The sequence below is a fragment of the Leuciscus leuciscus genome, assembly GCF_965113295.1.
Source record: "Leuciscus leuciscus genome assembly, chromosome: 20".
Taxonomy (NCBI): Eukaryota; Metazoa; Chordata; class Actinopteri; order Cypriniformes; family Leuciscidae; genus Leuciscus; species Leuciscus leuciscus.
In genome coordinates, this window is record NC_138744.1 from 37,292,955 (window position 1) to 37,307,052 (window position 14,098).

The following is a 14,098-nucleotide window of genomic DNA, read 5'->3' on the forward strand; positions in this document are numbered from 1 at the left end:
TAAGGCCGTGTGGACTAGCCTGGTAATACCAGACTCTGCTACTTCACTTTGCTTCGTATACAGAGTCTGGAATAGCATAATAGAGAAGTGTTTTCTCTCTCGCGGGGGGGCGCTTGTCTGAAGTTTAAAATCATTGGTTACCCGTAAGCCAATCACATAACGTTTGGTTATGGCGTGTGTTATGCGCATGCTCAGCCGCATCTAACTTCCACTGTAAACGCAAGTATGATGCAAAAACTAAACCATCGAGCGAAATACCGGAGTGAACATGGCTGTGAATGACTTTTGCAGATTATGTGAAGTAAATCTACGCATCCACGGTACAATCAGCGTCTACGTCACGGCTCTCAGCCCGCCCTCTGTTCGTTGATTGGCCCGGCTGTTTTCAGGCCGGTGGAAAACTGAAAGATAGGCTGCTATCTCAGACTGACTACAGGAGCGAAATGAAATTAGCGGAAGTAGGAAGTCTGACGTAGTCAGGCTACGTGTGGACTATTCTGGGCTCAACAACGACGACGCAAACTGTAAGTAATGTAGGCTATTTAAAACTTAAAACTTTTTTAAAACGCTAATTGCAGTTTAATTCATTATGAATAATCACCGTGTTTTTTAGCCTACTTATTGTTTTATAACCGTCATGTTCAGGCTATTAAAAGATGTAGGCTGTTAAACTGACAAAATAGTTTCACACTTTCTATGCATTCAGATGCATTCTTAGTTGTGTTGATGGTTCATTTCCTCTGATTCCGACTCAAACATCATTGCAATCGCCATCGCCTCGCATGCATCACCCGTTACTATGGTAACGGTAAACACAGCTCCGCAAAATCCGCACGTTTTGACAAGGGGGCGTTAACAATTGATGCATAGGCACTGACGTTATCCAATCATAACAGTGGGCGTTAACACTGAACTCTTAAAGGGGAAACACCCCCAAAACAGACTGTTTGAATCAGAGCATGAGAAACAGGGTGGGAAAAGGTCTTAAATCACTCAATTTTAAACGTTTTTTGTCCAAAAAACTATAGTAATACTATAATTGCACCTAAGGGAACACAATAAAAGAAAAGAAAAAACCATGTCATGACCCCTTTAAAGAAAATATCTCCCTTTGCTTTGAACTTTGAGCGTCGTAACTTTGCAGATGTTGTTTATGATCAAACAGCAACATTACACACTAACTAAAGTAAAGAAAAGTGAAATCATAATCAACCATCCCTTTAAAATTCATTATTACTGAACTTCAAGTTTCATTACAGATTCTGAAACTGATTCTGAAAGTTTTGTGAGCAATATCATCTGAAAAAGCTGTAAGGATGCATACTGCGAGATAGGGGTGTGAACCGACACTGGTCTCACGGTTCGGTTCGATTATGATTATTATGTCATCGATCCGGTTCAATTCGATATCACGATGCATCACGATGCACCGCATCCTCAATTTTAAATTTTACTTCAAAAGTGATGTGTGCGCGCATGTGCTCGCCTGTTCGGGAAGTTGCAGTGACAGAAACAGTGACATTCCAGTTTAAGTTTCATGGGATTAAAGCTTGTTTATGACACTAAGAAAAGGAAAATCTGTAAAATAAATTTTGTTTTAAAGAAATGTTCATTTAAAAGCAGCGCTCATTAATCAGTGTATTATGTTACCATTAAAGATGCGCGCATCAACTGTCGCCGAGTCCGCTGTTGAAAGTGACGATCATCCATTTATAATCACGCGTAACAACACAGAATAATTGTAGTTTGACCATCGGGTGCGGATACTTAAATCAGAGAAAGTTATTGGGGCGGGTGGATGATTTGTTTTTGGCTGCGGATTCGGGTTACGGAGCTCATCCACTTACTCTAAAGCAGTCAGACTCTGCCGGGCGATAACAGCTCGGGGTGAAAACGGCTAACGTGGTTTATCAAGTTAGTGGTATTACCTGCATATTCTATTTGTGCGTGACATGAGCGCACACAGCGCGTGTCTTCTGCAGGTCGTGCTTACCACGTTGTTCATAAAAGCCGAAATGTGCCCAGATGTTGGCTTTTAAAGTAGTTGGAGCATTTTTAATTTTCTCTCACTCGCGTCTCACCTCCCTCTGCCATTGTATGCTACCGCAACAAAGCACGTACGCGACAAATGACGTAAGAAAAGCGTCAGTACATTATAACCGGTTATGGTCTATTACTGAACCGATACCGAATCGTCCTCGTCTGCATCGCGATGCATCGTAGAAACGATTCATTTTGACACCCCTACTTCGAGAGTGCACTGCATGGAAACAGTACACTGCTGTATTATTGGCATACTATTTTCAACATACTAGGATTTGGAACACACTAATCCTAATCTCACAACTATAGTACATGAGATTAGGATTAGTGTGTTAGTGTGTATATGCAAATTAATGACTCGCTTAAGACACCTACTGGCGGTTTTAGTTTTTTTTAGTTTTTTACCATCATTGCATATTTCTCTATTGAACATTTTTTATTTAAAATATTATTTATTTTATAAAGTTATTCATAAAGGTAAAAACTGCACTGGAAAATCAATTTAAGGGGCAGATATTTTCCCTAAATGGAAAAGGTATAACTGCAGTCTAAAGCCGCTGGAACTTTCCCCAGGAGGAACGAGGGACTCTGGGCTGGTACTCCGTGTGTTTGCAGGAATCAGAGTCTAAATGAAGTTCCGGGTATATATTTCCTCCTCCGAAAGTCCCTGCTCTCGAGGTAGCACTTTTTCAAAGTTCAGGAACTGTCAGGGGCGGGACTTGAGCGCTGAACATGCTGATTGGTTGAGTTCATGACACATTTTGATTGGTTGACTCCACGCAGCATTTTATTTCAACCAGCATCTGTTGCGGTGCGTGCAGTAACAGTCGTCTGCTATTCGCATGAATAATGGAGTTTAAAAAATATGACGATGGACTGACGACGAGGTTCAGGCTTTATTAAGGTTAAATCCAGCGGGAACTGTAAAGTCGCGCACAGTCCTACGTCCCCGGACTATTTGCCAAATCTTCACGGTACTTTAGATCGCTTACCCCCAGGCTAACTTACCCCCAGACCCCTTACCCCCAGGCTAACTTACCCCCAGACCCCTTACCCCCAGGCTAACTTAGGTCTAAGACTCTGTTACCTTGGCAACCAGCAGTAAAAATCAGTTACATTACAAACAGCCAAAAGAAAAGGGAAAATGGCTCATAATTTAAACATTTCTTCTTGTTACTACATTCTCCGCTAAATTTCCCAAGTAAAATGTCCTTGTAACTGTTATACTCCTCCAACAAACACATATCTTCCGCTGGGGTAAACTGCACTGAGCGGTTGAAGGCGCTTACTCGATCCGCCATGTTTTTTGTTTTGAAAAGTGTCTTATTTTACCCAGAATGCATTGCAGTGTAGTCCTACTTAAGATAGTCAGAGTCTTAAGTGCTTTGTGCAACGGTCTGATTTAGATGTCTATCTGAAGTCTGACTATCTACTATATCTAAGCCATAGTCAAAGTCTATCTTTGTGAAACCGGCCCCAGGTCTGGGGGGAAAAAGTCCCTGGGACAAATTGTTTCCGGGTAATTTCGGTGGAAACGCGGCTTTTGTGGAAGAGAGTCGGTACACAGAAGGATCGTAAACCACTCTACGCCACTCTAAAAAGTTTGGGAACCACTGGGTTAGGGCATCCAGTGATAGAAACACCCACTTACGAGCAAACCATACGGTGATTAGACCTCCAAATAAAACCACTGTCAGTGTGAACTGGCTTTAGAGGAAACAAAGTGATCGATTGAGTTTGTGTAAACAACACCACATGGGCAGGGACGGATTATGGCGATGATGTGCCCTGGGCACGGATGTCTCAAAGGCCCCCTTCACCAATTTTTTGGACAACAGTGTTGCACCTGTATGCACAGGCGCCGCAATAGGGCAGGCAAGCCAGGCATTTTAAGGGGGCCCCCGAGGGCTGATCATTTAAACAATCAGAAATGTTAATATAAAGACGCAGAAACATCTCTGCATCCCCCTTAGTGGGGCACCTCTCTCGTTACGCTCGTTATGCTTTTACCTTTTTCAAACTGGTGCAGCACTTACTCGCGGTTGCTAGAAAATGCATGATTTGATTTGTTAAACATAAAAAGGACTTATCCGTCTGGCATGGCAGCTCGCTCTAACTTTAACCTAGATAAATGCATATCCAAAGTGTTTGTGCGGAGTGTGCAGCGCGCACTGCATGGCAGGCGTCGGCGCGAACACTTGCAGTTTCCTATCAACAGTGGAAACAACTTGAAATACTCAATCTTTCCTGGTCATATACAGAAAAGAATAATGCATCAGTCGCAAGTAGCTACTTTTATTTTCGTAAACTCATAATAACAAGAAAACGTTGTGCTTTTGTAAAATAAAATAAAACAAACAGGGCGCTCTTTCATGGTCTCCGTGGCGTGAACTGGAGCGCGTCTAAAAAATGAACTGAAACACAGTGTATAGCCTCACAGACATGATGAATATTTCTATATAAAGCTTGAAATGTCCACTTTTAAACGAAAAAATTTGAATCGAAAGCAAATACCGGCTGATATGATATGAAAGGTGCATTTCTCTCTAAAGGCGCATCCATTTTACAGCGGAGATATAGATATGTTTGCAGCCGACACTGATTTAAAAATATATATTTTTATTATTAAACAATAAAAATGGCTATTTTTTAATAATAATAAAAAAAATTAGACATATTATCATTAGCCTGCTTTTGCCGGTGCTTTGCGGCAAGATTTATGCATGAAATTAATATTAACGTGAGATTAGTCGACTAGAAAAATCTTTAGTCAATGGCAATTCTAATCAATGCATTTAGGCTAGTTGACATTTATTTAATTAGTAATTCTAGTATCCAGGTCTTTACGTTAAATTAGTTGAGTTAACAATTAGTTAATGAACTAAAATAATAAAACAAAGATTAAATTAAGATGCTATAATAGCATTGCTTGTTCCACCACAAAAGACACTTTTTAAGGAGACAATCCGTTACACATTTAAAGATTTACTGTATCTTGATGATTGTTGTATTGTATTTTTATCTTCTGTTATAAAGATGAAGATTGACATTTCGTTAAAAAAATAAGCCCATAGGTTTTAAACTCATTTTTGTTTTGGTTTTTGAGTAACCGTCTTCTACGCGTGACTTTTATATTACGCAATGCTTTTCACTCGCCTCTAGATGTCCCTCTCAACAGCGCGGCAATACATGAAAATTATTTATTTGATTTATTTACAAGTTAATACTTTGCAACTGCAAAAAAAAAAAAAATCACATTATTCCTCAATATTTAACACAATTTTACTGAAAATAAAATTAAAATAAAAAGAATTATTTGAAAAGAATAGACACAGTAAATTTGACAGGGCCCCCTGCTGGCCCAGTGCCCTGGGCAAGTGCCCAGTAGGCCCGTGCGTTAATCCGTGCCTGCACATGGGGTGTCATTTCCAACATCAAGTAAGAACAACTGTACAACCCACAGAGTAATGGTGCATCCCAAACTCCAACCGTGTCAAATGGTGCGTCCAAATCCTCCTGGGAAGTTCGCACTTACGAGGTGGGAAGTCGTGTTTACGACGGCAGGGGCGTTCAAGATGGCGCTGTACTTTCTCTTAATTAATTACACAAAAATACGGCAAGGTTCTACTCCAGTTCTAGAAAATGAAGAATGAAGAACCAAGAAATGTGCATCAGGTGTGCTTAGATTTGTTATGTTTTTAATGAATTTATGAAGCCACTGCAAACTTTATCGTAACATATTACAGTGTTATATTATAATGCCATCATATTCTGTGCAGGTTATTAGCTTACTTCGCTGTAAATAATAGAAAAGCCTGACAATATCACTGCTAAATACCTTTCAGTATTGTGGTATTCCGCCATGTTTCTCACTGACACGCCTACAACTCTTAGAGATCGGGGCTTAGAGAAAATCCGAGCTTCCCACTCGACATTGTGGTGGCGTTCATGTGCGTTCAACTCGTAAATACGATCTATACGAGATGACTTGAACGCACCAATAGTGCTCGGGGTATAAAGACCTCTCAGACCTCATCGAGTCAGAACAGGACTGTTTGCTCGCCGTAATGAAATGTCAATACCGGCTAACTGATGGCTCCTGTATTAGCAAGTGGAAGCTTCCGGCGATGTCGAACTGAAGTTCACCATGTAATCTCCATCTGTCATACGTTCCCGCACTGGCCTTTCTCTCACACGTCAGCTTTCCATCCCTGCTGATTAATTACGGGCCTATTTTAAACTTTCACAAGAAGCCACAACCCAGCTATGTTGCTAATTAATCAAAACGCTGTCCTAGATACAACAGAACCGTCACTTTTCAGTGTCTTGGAAACGGCTGGCCTTGTTTTCCTGGGTGGCGGAAAACAACATGGCAACATGTGAGTAAAACTCACGGTCCTTACTAGGGATGAAATGGCTACCGGTTTGATGCTAAACCACAATAATAAAAAAATATGTTTAGTATTAGAGGTTCATATTTTCATATTCATAATTATAAATAATCATTAAAACCGTATTTGAGTATCACAATTTGAAAACAGTCTCATGCAACGTAGGTTTCGTTTTGTGTGAAAACATGGCGGAGGGCAGAGTGCTGAAAGAATTTATATGATGGAATGTATGAACAAATTAATTCTACGTCTTTAGAAAAGTTACAAAGACATTTGCTCTCCATCTTCCCTCCGTGTAACGCCTAATAAAGTAGTGTTTATAAACTTATTCTGCTTTGTTTACCAATATATCTCTGCTGTTCCATAAGCGCCACCTACTGTCAGAGAGTAGATTTACATTTTCATTCAGCATGTCTGCCGTTTTTGTTCAGACTAATGTGTAAATCGGACCAAATTTTAGTTGTTAAAAATGTAGATGGAAAATAAGCTTATGTGCGTTCTAAAGATGTCAACAATTCAGATGAAGAATTGTTTATGGAGCAGATAACAGTAAATGTGTAATGAATCCTACTGGAGCCAAGTTGAAGTGAACCTAATGCAACTTTAATTCCAGAACACGATCAAACATAAAACAAAGGCATGAAACTGGAAACTCAGAGCAAGAACAAGAACAAGAACAGGAAACATTCAATACTAGACAAAGACACTTCTACTACTACTACTACTACTACTACTACTACTACTTCTTCTTCTTCTTCTTCGATTTTATAGCGGTTAGTAGTGATGTTACATTTGACACTGAAGCTTCAAAGCGCGTATCGAGTATGCAGCACAATTTCTCACGAAGCTCCGTACCGGAGCGCGTATTGTTTTCAGAGAAACACGTGATCAACGAAAAACCGAAGCCTCACTTTCTTTCCAGTCACGTGAATGTTTGAACCCAGACCACCACTCTACAGGTTTTTAGAAGTTTAAGTCCATTTACTAACTTTAAAAAAAAATTATAAATAAGGCTATAGCCTATATGTTACATGATCATATTCTGCATAGAAACCATTAATAATAACCATAATTTACTTGCATCAAGCAACTCTGTTGGTATTTTTATAATTAGTAGCATATTAATATAATTGTTACAATTAATTTATTGACACACTTTAATATGTGAATTATATTAGCAGAAAACTGAACATTGAGCACAGTCAGGCTTTTATCCGGTTTAAAGCCACACTAAGTAGAAATTGTGTTTTTGTCAAACAGCGACCCCTAGAGTCACTGTGGAATACTTGCACTGTCGTAAATATATTATATTATAACGTTTTTACATGATTGCAGCTAAATCACAAGTAAATAGTCTATAGTCTAGGCCTACTGTATAATTTAATTTGTGTTGTTTTTATTGGAATGTAAACATTACAAAATGCCAGATAACATCAATTAAGTTAAATGTACGTCGTTGGCCGTTACGATGTCATTAGACATGATTATTGCAATTTATCATAATAGTTTGCAAATTGTGCTCGTTTACACTATTTACAACCTCTACGTTAGGCTTATTTATGATAATTATGTGAGATATTGAAAGCTGTTCTCATGATAATCGCAGGAATCAACATCAAACAGCGTCGTCTGATATCCCTCAGGACTACGTGATAAATACACCTCACAACACCTGAGTTCAGCTGGCAAACTAATTCGTTAGGCATAGCTATCTGATTTATCAAAACGATTCCATTTACACCTGGTCACATAAATGTATTTTTGCGAAACGGATTTATATTCGATCTTCAATTCTCGCGCTATATGCAGATTTAATGGAGTGCACGTCACCGAAAGCAACAGATATGAGCTGCATTTCATAGATCATCAGCTAAAATTTCAAAATCAAAGACCGCAATAAGAGAGAGCAGTAACAGCCCTGGTAAGATCATTTCGTTTCTTTACTTTTAATGATGAAGATTGTGTGTTAAGCGTCTGCGACTTACTTTCACTTTGATTTGCGATAGTTTGCACGTTGGCTTGATGCAGTTGCTCATCTGCGGTGATGCGTGTTCCAGCGCGTCGTCATATCTGGATATAACATATAGCCTATAACACGCTCTCACACGGTTTTTTTAATTTCTTTTTTTTAGCATTTTTGGGAGGAGTACAATTTACATATGTGGTTTCAAAAACCATATGCATTTACACTTGTCCAGTTTCGTCTGGAATGCGTCTCAGATCTCCTCCTGAAGTGGTTTGAGGGATCGGATTCAAATCCGTCTCAAATGCGTTTCGGAGGGCATTTAAACCTGGACTTTTCACGATCGGATAGCTATCCGATCTGAGAAAATGCATGAAGTGGCCAGGTGTAAACAACCCCCATGACAAAAACATACGCACGAAAGCCGAAAACAAACGCTGGTTGGCCTCTCACGTCCAGATTTGAGGAAGTGGTGGGGGAAGTGACTTATGCCGTAAAGCAGTCGAATTTTGTAGTTCTTTTTGTGCTCTGGTTACTACCCGAACCCCGAAGTTACATAGTGCCAGTAAAAGCGATACAGACCCTGTCAGGCTATGGCAGACGTGTCATTCAACCTATTGTAAGTCGATGTACCATCACAAGGATCTTGGAAATATATTATGAAGGTTGAAAAGTTACATAGTGTTACTTTAATGGATAAAACAACGGAGGTGAAATACGCACTCGGGTTTATGGCTGTTATAAATTTGACCTGCCCCTTTCATAGCGTTTTATCTCAAGTACTTGCATAATGTCACTAAAATTATCACCAGTATTGGTGAAGCTACTTTAAAACTGTAAATTAATCTACATGATATGTCTAAATAACAAAGTTTTGAAGAATTGCACTACTGTTCAGAGTTTAGGGTCAGTGTGATTTTTTTATTTTATTTTTTTTACTGACAGTAATTTCTTTTTCAAATCAATGTTGTTCTTTTGAACTTTCGATTCATCAAAGAATCTTGACACGTAAAAATGAAACACAAAAATATGAGGCAGCACAAGAATGCAGATGAGTTTGTTTATCAGCATCTCTGTAATATTTCCACATTGATATGCATCACGCCGTACATTCATTACATTCAGAAATGCTGAAGTTACCGTTCAATTAAGCCCTTAATGACGGGGATTGTATAGGCGGCGTGTGCCTGGTTTGGATGCTGGCGAGACTGAAGACCAGAGCTGTAATTTCACCGTCCCACTCGTTTACATTTTAATGGACTTGAGGCTTGCAGGAATCCAGCTTTTCTCTTTGATTTAAGCAGGAAACACTTGAATAAATATACAGTTCCTTGACAAGCAAGAAAATGGGAAGTGAAAAAAAAAAAAAAAATCAAAGCAGGGACGATTTAGACATTTGGTATTGATTGCGAGCTTATGCCAGAGATGCAGAGGCACGTTTGAATCATTCGTAGCAGAGTCGTAAAGAGAAACAGAGAGCGTGAGAAAGATTGAGAGTGTTTAGTAACACATCTCCATCTTCTCTGAAGATTAAACGGCTTAACCGAACTGTGTTTTATCAACTTTTTAAACGTGCATTCACCCCCAAAAACTGCTAAACTCACCACCACACTCGATGATGTGCAGCTTCCTTCTCTACATTAGCCCTGGCAAGACGGCAAGAAAGAGAGATTTAGTCATCACAGGATTTCACAAAACAGATATTTTATTTTGCTCATCCCTTTCAATGCCGGATGTTCCCACAGCGCTCACGGCTAAAAAATTTAAGAAGATCTCCCTGGGGGGGGGGGGGGGGGGGTTTCTTGCACCATCCAGCATTATTGGAGCTATAAATACAAGATAAGATGCTGAATAAACAAGCGCTCTCTAATAAACAAGAAGCGGCTGCTGTGCAAAATGTTGCATATCTGGAACAAACAACTTAAACTAGCTGGTGTAGATGACCTTTGAGTTTGTCTCGCCATGCTATGCAACAAGAATCAATTGATAGAAGCATCTCTTTTTGTCTTAAAGTCCCACTGTGGTGAAAACCAAGTGTTGTTTATATGTCTATGTGGTGTTTTTAATACGCTTTAAGACAAACCATGTGTAAGTTCATAAGTCGACAGCATTGCTGAGTATTTCCTCCTTAAAACTGCAGTGAACCAAAGACAGTCTCAAACACACACTTTGAAATCGCTGGTGTTTCTGACGTCACAAACTACCTTGTAACCAATCAGATCAACGTGTGATCGTCAACCAGTGGATCTCTGAGCTGAGTGAGTGAGTGGAGGCGGGGCTCGTTTGCATATTCATAGAACCGCGTATAGTAAATGAGGCAAGGGTGTCGAGTTACATTCAAGATATTGTAAGGCATGAAGAATGTTTTTTAAGGAAAAAACATTTAAATATGTCATTTTGGTGATTAAAGATGAGTTTTAAGGTACAAAATGATTGACTACAGGGGGACTTTAAAAATATATATATTTTTGCACTGAAAATATCAGTGATTTGTTTTTGTTTTTTTTATTTAAATTAATATAATCTAGTTGGATGATGCAAAGATTTACTTTTAGCAAACGGTCAAGTTTGATTTTTGGTCCTTCATATTAAAAAGTTTGGGAACCTCTGCCAACTTTCTATTTTGAGGAATATCACGTCATTTTTCTTTCATGTTTTAATTCCAATGTTAAACTGCTGTGCAGAACTTTGTTTGCCAAAAATTTTAAAGGAATTTTTCATTTTTATTTGAATACATTATAAAAATGTGTAGATTTAATTTGTTGATGTTGAACAAGTGTTTTTACATCGTACATTTCATTATTTAAATTAATTAGACATGCTTTTTGATTAATAACATTTCATTTAAAGGAGAACTCTGTAACTCTAGCGAACTCTAGTCACTTCTTCGCTGATTTTCCCTTTTGTTGACGCATGTTTTCCCCACGAGCTCCCCCTACAGCTGTGGGGGGGCGTATATTTCACAACACAGTCGTAAAAAACTCACTTGCGGCGGCCTCCTCGCCCTCTCTACCGCTGCTCATGTGCGTTTGTTTTGATCGGAGCAAGCCAACTGTATCGCGTGGAGCTATGTCTACCGAGGTGGGTAATCTGGTAATACATCATACATGCGTGTGTGTTTATGTCGAATTGCCGTAAAGCAATTTGTGTTTCGCGCTCGTTCTCTTCTCGTTCTCGGTTCTCACGAGACTTCTAATTTCACTTTGCCGGGACGGCAGTGCGCAAGTTGCAAGGTTGGTTTTCCGCCTGGGAACGCTGGGGGGAGCGGGGAAAGTCACCAATATCACCAGAACAGGTTGTTTAACCATCCAAATGATTTCTAGACAGTTTTATTAAGTTAAAAAAGTTACCAAGTTCTCCTTTAACCAGTAGAACAGAATCCAGAAAAATTTAAATGTAAAAAATGGAATTTGGGAAAAATAAAATAGAGGGGCCCTAGACCCGGACTAAGCAGTATGACTGTAGTGTAATCACATCTACATCTCTAACTACTCTGAGTCTGCTTCTTCTCTCTCATCCAGTGATGGAAGTTTGGCCACCAAACAGATCGTTTTCCTCCAGAGGCCGATGTTGCCTCGCAAGAAGAAAGAGTCCAAGGTGAGTGAACTCTTATTCCAGACGCATTACTGACATACTGCTGTCAGACTCACACACACACACACACACACTCTCTCAAACACACACACACACACACTCTCTCAAACACACACACACACACACACACACTCACACTCTCAAACACACACACACACACTCTCTCAAACACACACACACACTCACTCTCACACACACTCTCTCAAACACACACTCTCAAACACACACACACACTAACGCACACTCACTCTCACTCACACTCTCTCAAACACACACACACACACACACACACACTCTCTCAAACACACACACACACACACACACTCTCAAACACACACACTCAAACACACACACACACACACACACACACTCTCAAACACACACACACACACACACACACACACTCTCTCAAACACACACACACACTCACTCTCACACACACTCTCTCAAACACACACACACACACACTCACTCTCACACACACTCTCAAACACACACACACACTAACGCACACTCACTCTCACTCACACTCTCTCAAACACACACACACACACACACTCTCTCAAACACACACACACACACACACACACACACTCTCAAACACACACACTCAAACACACACACACACTCTCAAACACACACACACACACACACTCTCTCAAACACACACACACACACTGACTCTCACACACACTCTCTCAAACACACTCTCAAACACACACACTCTCAAACACACACACACACTCACTCTCACACACACTCTCTCAAACACACACTCTCAAACACACACACACTCACACTCACTCTCACTCTCTCAAACACACACACACACACACACACACACACTCTCTCTCAAACACACACACACACACTCAAACACACACACACACTCTCAAACACACACACACACACACACACACTCTCTCTCTCAAACACACACACTCAAACACACACACACACACACTCACTCTCTCTCAAACACACTCACTCTCACACACACTCTCTCAAACACACACAAACACACTCACGCACACTCACACTCACTCTCACACACACACACACTCTCAAACACACACACACTCTCGCACACTCTCATAGACTCTCACAGACTCTCACACACACACACACACACACACTCACTCTCTCTCAAACACACTCACTCTCACACACACTCTCTCAAACACACACAAACACACTCACGCACACTCACACTCACTCTCACACACACACACTCTCAAACACACACACACTCTCGCACACTCTCATAGACTCTCACAGACTCTCACACACACACACACACACACACTCACTCTCACACACACACTGCCCGGCTGAAACATGCACATATAGTGTGTGTTCGCAGTGTTTTTACAGCGTTCAGGCATTTCATTAAATCACCACATAAAATGGGGCAAAAAAGCACAAGACGCTTGAGCAGAATAATGCATAATTTAAACAAAGATTTAGTTCCATGCCACTTCAAAGAACACCAGAGCGAGTGTGTGTGTGAGTGGGTGTTACTGCGTGTGTGGTTTGCCTGAAGATATTTATTTACATGGCAGTGTTGTCTTTTTACATTTTTTTTTACATTTGTAAGAAAGGGCCAATGCAGACGAGCTGTGCTAAGCTTGTCAGTTTTACACGCAGTTCAACGCCTTGTAAATTCATATTCACAACCATAACAAACTGAAGACGAGAATCTAAATGAACTTTTTCCAAAAACAAAAATGTCACGTGGCATACAAGAGCTTCGGGTCCCATGATGCATCTCACTGAGGAATCCACAGATACCGGTTTAACATTCAGCGTATTCATAAGTGCAAGACAGCAATAATCATGTTTTGAACGCTTTTATAAATGAGACTGACCGAGACTGACAGCGGAGCGAATGGTGAGAGCATCAAAACGTTAAGATATACTTTATGCAAATCAGGGGTGGAGACCGATGGACGACAGCCAATCACAGCATTTTTCAACGGCGTTGGTTCAGGAAGTATTTTTTTCCACTCATTTCTCCCATAGGGATTGCAAAAAAAGTCTTTGTTAAAGCATTTTAGGCCATGAACCGAACCAACCAGCTACGAGGAGAATCACAACATTACAAACT

General features: G+C 40.1%; 1 protein-coding gene across 2 annotated transcripts in view; it reads left to right on the forward strand.

The window, feature by feature from the left end:
* Window positions 1-14,098, forward strand: part of rftn1b (raftlin, lipid raft linker 1b) — a 125,474-nt gene that overhangs the window by 107,389 nt on the left and 3,987 nt on the right. For both annotated transcript variants that reach the window (XM_082150097.1, XM_082150098.1), the window contains exon 9: window positions 11,919-11,994. In XM_082150097.1, coding sequence (XP_082006223.1) covers window positions 11,919-11,994 — 76 coding nt within the window. The remainder of the gene's footprint in view (window positions 1-11,918; window positions 11,995-14,098) is intronic.